Here is an 8,564-nt window from a genome sequence, read left to right as displayed (position 1 = left end):
AAAAAAAAAAAAAAACTATAGGTATTGACCAAAAAAAAAAAATAAAGCTTAAAAATATTGATTCAAAAACAATCTTAGATGATATATTTATTACATGTATATGCGTATATATATGTATATACATATTGTGTCTGTAAATGTATGTGTATACATACACATGTACAGGAAGGAGGGGGTGAAAGCAGGAGAAGTGAAAGGTTAGATAAAGACAAAGGGTATATGAAGCAGTAAAGAGTTGCCCCATGGCCTTCCTTTTTTCCCAGTAATTCCATCAGTCTTAAGTAACTATGAAGTGCTTGGTAAGAATGAATATCTTGGTGAAAATCCAGAATTGAGTTTTTGCTCTGGATCTGAGTGGAGATGTGGCTGAAAGAGCCAGAAAATGAGCCAAGAGCTGAGATCTGGATTACCCAAGGATAAAATTTATTCTTCACAGTGATGGGGAGACTTCATGTCCTTCACATAATCCTCCAAAAATACTATGTCTGGGAAATCAGCATTTGAAGTGAAACTTCCAGACAAGCACAAGACATGTAGATAGTCTCTTCCCAATTACCCATCATGTAACTCTTAATTGTTGAAGCTCTTAATGTGATACATTAAAAGCCCTCCATCATTTTAGATAGTTGGACTGATGGCATAAGGAACCAAAGGGAGTTCTAATATTTCCCCCCCATTTAAGTCAATTTCATTTTCCACTCAACCATTAGACAAGGAGGCTTTTTAATCCCTTAATTGCTTTTCTTAGGGAATAGGGAAAAAAAATTAAAGTGGGTGTTACCAAATACTCCCCTAAGTATCAAAATCTCAATTATGCATCTGTAGAGTGCCTAATTTACAGAATTTAAATGCCTAGGGAACTATTTAAGATAATCTAGTTGCAAAATGTTCCCCTAGGTAACTTAATGAGATGATTTGCTGAATAGGGCTATTATTAATAAGCCAATTAAATGTTGAAGGGCAGCTACTAAAAGAAAAATGGTCATTTTGCTTTGATATAGCTTCTCTTAAGCAATCTTTTTTCTCAGAAAATAGATAGCAGGGCCAAATGACAGTTAAGACCTCTCCTTATCAGTTATTTTAAAATGATAATATCAGCATATCGGGAAATATTTGCTATCATCTGTATAGGGAGGAAAGCTGAGAAGAGATGAAGGAGGTGTTGGTTTTCTTATTTGTAGAGGACTCCCTGTTTTTATTTATAATAAGAATTAATTCAGTAATCCTTCTGGAAGTCTTAGAGAATATGTGGTTAATATCATCTTAAATGAAAATAGAATCAACAGTGGACATTAGAGGAGGTTAGCTTGTACTAACTTGATTTTTAAGGTTTCTGTGACTCTATTATGTTATGCTTTAAGATTTTCTATTTCCACATAAGGCAGTTTCTGGTTCCTGGATTTCCTGGTAGCGTGGTTCAACTCTTCTCTATTTGTATGACCTCACAAAACGCCCCAGAATTCTCTACAGCTCCGTTTATTACTCTGAACATAAGAGAGATGACTCAGCAATCACACACACCCACACACACATACACACACACTCAGTTTTGATTTCAAAAGATGCAAAATATGGAGGATTTCACTGAAGCTTCAAATTCTAATTTCTTTCCCTTTAATTGAGGTATACAGTTGACTCAAATTCCAATTTTTTTTCTATTATCATAACTAATTCAAATTGCTTTTGTTCTATATACTGAGGTTTGGTAAAACTTTGTAAAATAGATCCTACTTAATCTATTCCTAGTCTCCATCATCCACATATCTCTTTAGGGACAACTGGAATCTAATTTTTCCTTTCCATCACCTTCTGCGTTCTCTCAACCCATAAAAATTTACTCAGTACAAGTGTTTTTTTTTTTTTTCTCTTGCATTCATGATTATTTAGATTTATTAAACTAATTATAAAATTATGTGTAATTGCTCAACACAGACTCATTTATTGATTGATTCTTGTATTTATTCATTCAGACAACAAATAGTCTTTTTGAAGATCTCCATACCAGAATGAATAAAACTCATCCTCTTCACTAGGCCAAAGAAAAATTAAGAGAAAGCTTAAAACTCTTTAACATCCATAATTATTATTTGAAAATGCTTCAAAACTTATATTGATGGTTTTAAATAAATTCCAGTGTACCCACCTAAACATAAGTAAATCAGAAAATAAGTTATTATTATTAATAATTAATTAGAAAATTAGCTATCTCAACAAGAAGAACTCAATTTCATGTATGTATTCTTTTAAGACCCTTTAAAAAATTATCTTTTCTCTTCCTGTGGCCATTGAGATACAGCCTTCCAGACTCCCGATAGCTTAAGAAGGTCAATTAAGACTCAGAAATGTATGCTAGAGCACTGTTGCTAGTCCCTAAAGTACTTTCTTCACAATTGATTTTAAGCAACTAATTTTCTTTAGTCCTTCTTAGCTCTGGAGACTTATTTAATGTGCCAACACTAAGTGATAGTTATGATCCCACAGCTATCATCAAATTAGGGAGAAAACAGTGAAAAACTCATGGAAGCATGTAAAAAGCTATTTATTAAATTATATCGAGTTACACTGACTCTACAACACAAAGTAGATGGAAAATATTCTGTACATAAAATAATTCTTTCATTTTTCCATATATATTATGAAATTAATAAGCTTGTCTTTATTCTCCAAATACATGGTTTAATCCTACTGGTTTATTGATAGAGACATTAATTTTCACAAAGAATCCATAGAGACATCTAATTCTTTCACTACTCTAGCTCTGTTCTTATAAATTCTGTCTTCTTAATGTGTAACTGAACAAAGTCATGTGCCCTACACGTGTTCCTGATCTGTATTACATATTCTCTATATTAGGATATAATTTGTCTTTCCTCATCCTGGTGAAATGCAGGTTTAATACTTAGATTCAATGTCTGCTAGCAATCAACACTTTCATAAGGAATATTTTATCTCAATATTGTTATTCCCAGGTTGTAAAACATATAGTCCCACACACCTGGAAAGTTGAAAGCAACGGTCAAAGAAGCAATCAAGTTTATTGATTTTTTTAAAGATTTTATTTACTTGACAGAGAGAGACACAGCGAGAGAAGGAACACAAGCAGTGGGAGAGGGAGAAGCAGGCCTCCCTACAAGCAGGGAACCCAATTCAGGGTTCGATTTCAGGACCCTGGGATCATGACCTGAGCTGAAGACAGACACTTAACTGTCTGAGCAGCCACCCAGGTGTCCCAGAAGCAATCAAGTTTAAAATCGTTATGATGTTAGTTACTTTCTGAATTCTCCTATGTCTTTACCATAGAGATTATACAATTAAAAAATGCACTGCATATCTCTAAATAATGCTTTGAGTTACTCAATTGTACTTTACTGTGGAATTCATGCAGTTTGAGGAACTAACAGATGAAATGGCTTGGAATCACACAAAGAGAACAGATGATTAAAAACCTTTTTGAGATAGTTACTATTTCAATACAAGTGCAACCATCAAAGCAAAGACTGCCATAAATATCTAGCCGACAAACCTTAACATGCAAATTTTTAAATGTGAAGGACTAGTCTGTTGAGAAAGATAATGTGGAGAAAATTATTCCTTCCCAAGATCTGCTCTTGTTTCACCACATTCATAGAACTTACATTGAATCATGGAATTTCCTATTAGACCTGTAGAGCATGATGTTTGCAGGATAAAGGGGGCAGAGAAGGAAGGGAAAGAAAAAAGAATAGACATATAGAGATTATTTTAATGTGTTGAAGTAGAAGGCATACCATAAATGATATGGCAAAGATAAATTGGATCAGAATGGTTGGCCTTTGGATGCACAGAGCTAGCCAAATGACGTTGAGATGGGAGAGTTGAAGTATCGGTATAATTTCCACAGGGAGATTTCTATGCAACACTTACTGCTGCAAAACTGTTTAGATTTTAAGTCTTATATTCTGATATCTGTTTCCTACGCCCACCACGTCACCCACATTCAGTAAGGTTCAGTTTAGCCATTAAAAGGTGTTGAAAAGTATCAATGTATTTTTTTTAGTATAGTTGACATACAATGTTACATTAGCTTCAGGTGTACAACATAGTGATTGGACAAGTTTATGCATCTTGCTTGGCTCACCATGAGTGTAGCATCGTCTGTCCAGATACATCACATCTCTATTACAATATCATTGCCTATATTCTTTATTCTGTGCCTTTTATACCACTGACTTATTCATTCTGTAACTTTGTCTCCAACGCCCCTTTCCTTTATGTTTGATTAATGGTTTATATTTATATTTATAATGTCCAAGACGGAGAAATGCCTTCCTTGAAATACAAAGGATGGAGAGGAATTGCTTTAATAAATCTTGCCATAGGAGCCTAAAATTCTGCTACTAAAACAGTGTTCCATGCTAAAATGTTATCAAGTTTGAGAGCAGTAGCACAGTAATTGGCAGTCAATTGTAGCTATGCTTTAATGATCCAACCAATTATTTTCATTGAGATATTTAAAAACAAATCTGCCAGCACCTTTTCAAGTTAGAAAGTTACAGAAGTAAGATGGAATTGAGAAGGGACCAAAACTTTTCTTTTACTGGTAGGGGAAACACAGACAAAAATAGGGCTCCCCTACTATTGGTTTGACGGGGAAGAGAAGGGAAAAAGAATGCAAGATACAAATTTACTGGAAATAAAAGTTTGTTCAAATTTTAATCTAAGACTAAGCCATATCAACTCTGTCTAAATATTAAATTATTTTCATCATCTTTATGGAAACTTGAATTACTCCAAGTTTTCTAATCTTACTATACTTAACACTATAACTTATTTGTATCTATATATGTTTCACACAAAACTCACAAGAAATCAATTCTAATTCATGTTAAAGAATTTGGTCAGCATTTTAAATGATGGTTTATATTATTAATTAAAATAATAAAAATAGATAACAATAAAATTATAAAATAAATACATCATTATAAAATATAATTTCCCTTGGAATATCTAAAATGCTATTTGTTTTTTCTTCCCATTTTGTGAATCTAATTCGCTCTGAACAGATGCAGTGCTAATCTAGGGAACATTTTTGGCTTCAGTAATGACTGGGTGCATAACTGGCTGTGTAATGAGTGAGGACAGGGATGTTAAACATTCTGTAATAGAGGGTCGATTTCTGGATGGCTCACTATTATGCTATTCAAAATGCCAATAGTGGGTCCTTTCAGATACACAGGACTCATGTCTGATTGTTATGGACTGAATCATGTTCCCACCCCAAATTCATGTTAAATCCCTCAACTCCAAGGTGATTTTACTTGGAGATACTGCTTTAAGGAGGTCATTTGGGTAGAACTCTAGTCTAATAAGATTGATGTTTTATAAGAAGACAAAGAGAGGTCAAGGATATATGTGCACAGACAATAGGCCATGACTCAATCATAGGCAATAAACTAGAAGTTGCTGGAGGAGGTGGGGAAATGGGGTAACTGGGTGATGGACATTAAGGAGGACATGTTATATAATGAGCACTGGACATTATATAAGACTAAAGAATCACTCACCTCTACCTGTGATGAATCACTGAAGCAATAGTACAGTATATGTTAGTTGAATTAAAAAATTAAATTTATTTTTTAAAAAAAGAAAGAAAGGAAGGAAGGAAGAAAGTCATGACCGCAAGAAGGCAGTCATCTGCAAGCCATATAGGGAGGCCACAGAAGAAACCAAACTGGCTGGCACTTTGATCTTGGAATTCCAACCTCCAGACTGTGAGACAACAAGTTTCTGTTGTTTAAGCCAAGAAACTATGGCATTTTATTATGGTAGCCCAAGAGGACTGAGATGGCGGTTTAATAAAAAAGATAATTATTTTAGCAATTTGTGACAGAACTCAGACCCTATTGTTAAGTTGACCCAACACCCAACTATAACCACTTTTCATTTAGTTATAGTCTTGAGAAATATTTCTGTCTAATGGGACACAATTTTAATTTTGCTTAGTGGAGTTTTTAGAAAATGTGTACTGTATTGCTGGAAAAGAAAGACAAATTCAGCTTAAACAGCCTATTACCTTTTTGTTTTTTCTGGTTTCTTCACATTCTAAATGTGGATGTGAATCCACCATCTTAAAATTAAAGATAATCTATATGAAGATAAAATCCAATGTGCTAAGGATGAAAGAACATAAAGAAAAATATTTTGGGTACCTGATTTTATAGCTGAAGGAGTCATAAATTCTTCAAAAATAATGCTGTATTAATAAAAGCCACTAGTATATGAAGAAAAGTCATAATAGGCATAATAAATACTTGCTATCATCACTTGAAATAAATGATTCTGGTTGAACTCAACATAGCACTGGTATTATTTCCAATATCCAACTCTTCAGAAAGGATAAGTCAAACATTGCTTTTAGTTTTAGGTACAAATTATATTAATAGAAAATATATTAGATGTATTTTTATAACTCCTCATTGGATCTCCGTGTTCACTATGGGATTTTACTGGGGTTGCTTATAAATTCTTATCATCTACCTGTATTTTGTGACATAAATTATTTAATTGTAGGCCACAATCTGCAATGAAATCTGTTCTTCCAGTCCAGTTCATGATTCTGTTCAGGCCTGTGATCTTTAGAGACTCTTTCCTTCCAAAGAGTTTCCAGATGGTCAAACAAGAGCAGTTGTGAAACCTGACTTGAGTAGCATGAAACCATCATGTTCATAGTAGGACTAGTGAGCCATTCAGGGCCACTTTGGGGAACAGGCATGAAACCTTCCTAGACCCCCCCGGCTGCTCACCATTCCCAGAATGAAACCTGCAACAAAGAGGGTTCCAGGAAAGGGACTATTAATTTTAAATTTAAAGACTGATGTCTAAAATTAATTATTTAAGTATGCTGTTCAAAAATCAAACTCCTAAAAAAAAGGCTCCTCTTGTAACAAAACTTTAAAACTTAGATGTTTAAATTTTAAAAAAATATTATAATTTAGAAAATTATGAAATTGTGGGAAAACAGCTTCATTTATAGACTATTAGGGAACGATTACTTAAAACACTATTTGCTAAAATATAGTACACTTGTGGGGCACCTGGGTGGCTCAGTGGGTTAAGCCGCTGCCTTCGGCTCAGGTCATGATCCCAGGGTCCTGGGATCGAGCCCCGCATCGGGCTCTCTGCTCAGCCGGGAGCCTGCTTCCTCCTCTCTCTCTGCCTGCCTCTCTGCCTGCTTGTGATCTCTCTCTGTCAAATAAATAAATAAAATCTTAAAAAAAATATATATAGTAAACTTGGGAAGTATTACTAAGTGTCCCATAAACATAAATGTAAAATTGATACTATTATAGGCATAATCATAAATGTTAATAAATAAATTTCACACAGTTTAATTTAGAATTGTGTTTCACTTTTAACATATTCCATAAGAGACACAAATACTCCATAGCACTTAGGACAATGTTAAGAGAACCCACTTTAAGTGGCATTAGGTATAATTTTCAGCCAAAGGTAAAGTCCACTATGTCACTTTCTTCATCACTCTGCAACCAGAGGATGTCCTTCACCTCTACATCCATAGGTCCCAAGGCAGCTCTTAGCTATCCCAAATCCCATATTAGCTAGTGCTAATTAAACTTGAAAAGAACTAATCCTTCTTCCACAAGTTCAATGTGGCCATTCTTTGTTAAATGTTGTTTGGAGCAATTTGTGTTTTAATCAAGTGACTAAATGTCAATATCAATTCATATACAAACACTTATTAATTTAAGGCATTAATAATCTAATAATTCACAAGAATAAAAAATGAAATAGTTTTGATACCATAATTACTTACAATACAATAACTAAAATTAAGAAGAGGGGCTTAGCTTGAAGTTACTAATATCAAGCAGAATGGAAGGCAAAAACATCCTGTTAAATCTGTGAGAAAAATAAGGAAAATGTTTTCATTTCTGAACTGCTAAGTTTAGAAATCACAAGATGAATACATGGCATTTTTTGATGATCAATGCTTAGATTTTATGCACATACACAAAAGGCAAGTATTTCACAATTTATCATGATGAATTTCAGCAATGGACAATTAGCAATTTAATTTCTATGAGTACTGTTTATTCTTGTTAATATACATTCATGCCTAATATGTCTATGGATTCAATGCAAATTTAATACAATTTGAAAAAATTATACAAAATGATAATAAAAAGGTACTTACACTTCTATACTTGACAATGTATTCCAAAATAGGGGCCCCTCCATCATCCTGTTTGGTGATACTTAGTTTAAAGCTCTTTCCACTGCTTGGCTGCCCATGTATGGCTGGAGGACTTGGTTCACCTAAATAAGCAATACAACATTCTTGGTTTTTATCCACACCTCAGATACCTGGAAAAACTTCATTCTAATAAAGAGAACATTGTCATGTAGTTAAAAAAAAAAAATGATGTGATCCTGAATTTACCATTTTTCCATCTGCCTTTTGTTGTGATGAAACTGCTGATCCCTTCTCCCCATCTAAGAAACAGCAATATTCATAAATCTACATAAATATTGAAGTGTCATGACAAAATTGTGACACCTGAGAA

General features: G+C 33.8%; 1 protein-coding gene across 2 annotated transcripts in view; it reads right to left on the bottom strand.

Moving 5' to 3' along the window:
• NCAM2 (neural cell adhesion molecule 2) overlaps positions 1–8,564 on the bottom strand; it is a 514,996-nt gene that overhangs the window by 50,190 nt on the left and 456,242 nt on the right. For both annotated transcript variants that reach the window (XM_059392179.1, XM_059392180.1), the window contains exon 14: positions 8,195–8,316. In XM_059392179.1, coding sequence (XP_059248162.1) covers positions 8,195–8,316 — 122 coding nt within the window. The remainder of the gene's footprint in view (positions 1–8,194; positions 8,317–8,564) is intronic.

Source organism: Mustela nigripes, chromosome 2, assembly GCF_022355385.1.
Source record: "Mustela nigripes isolate SB6536 chromosome 2, MUSNIG.SB6536, whole genome shotgun sequence".
In the NCBI taxonomy this organism is placed as follows: Eukaryota; Metazoa; Chordata; class Mammalia; order Carnivora; family Mustelidae; genus Mustela; species Mustela nigripes.
This window is presented reverse-complemented; position numbering and strand designations above follow the sequence as displayed.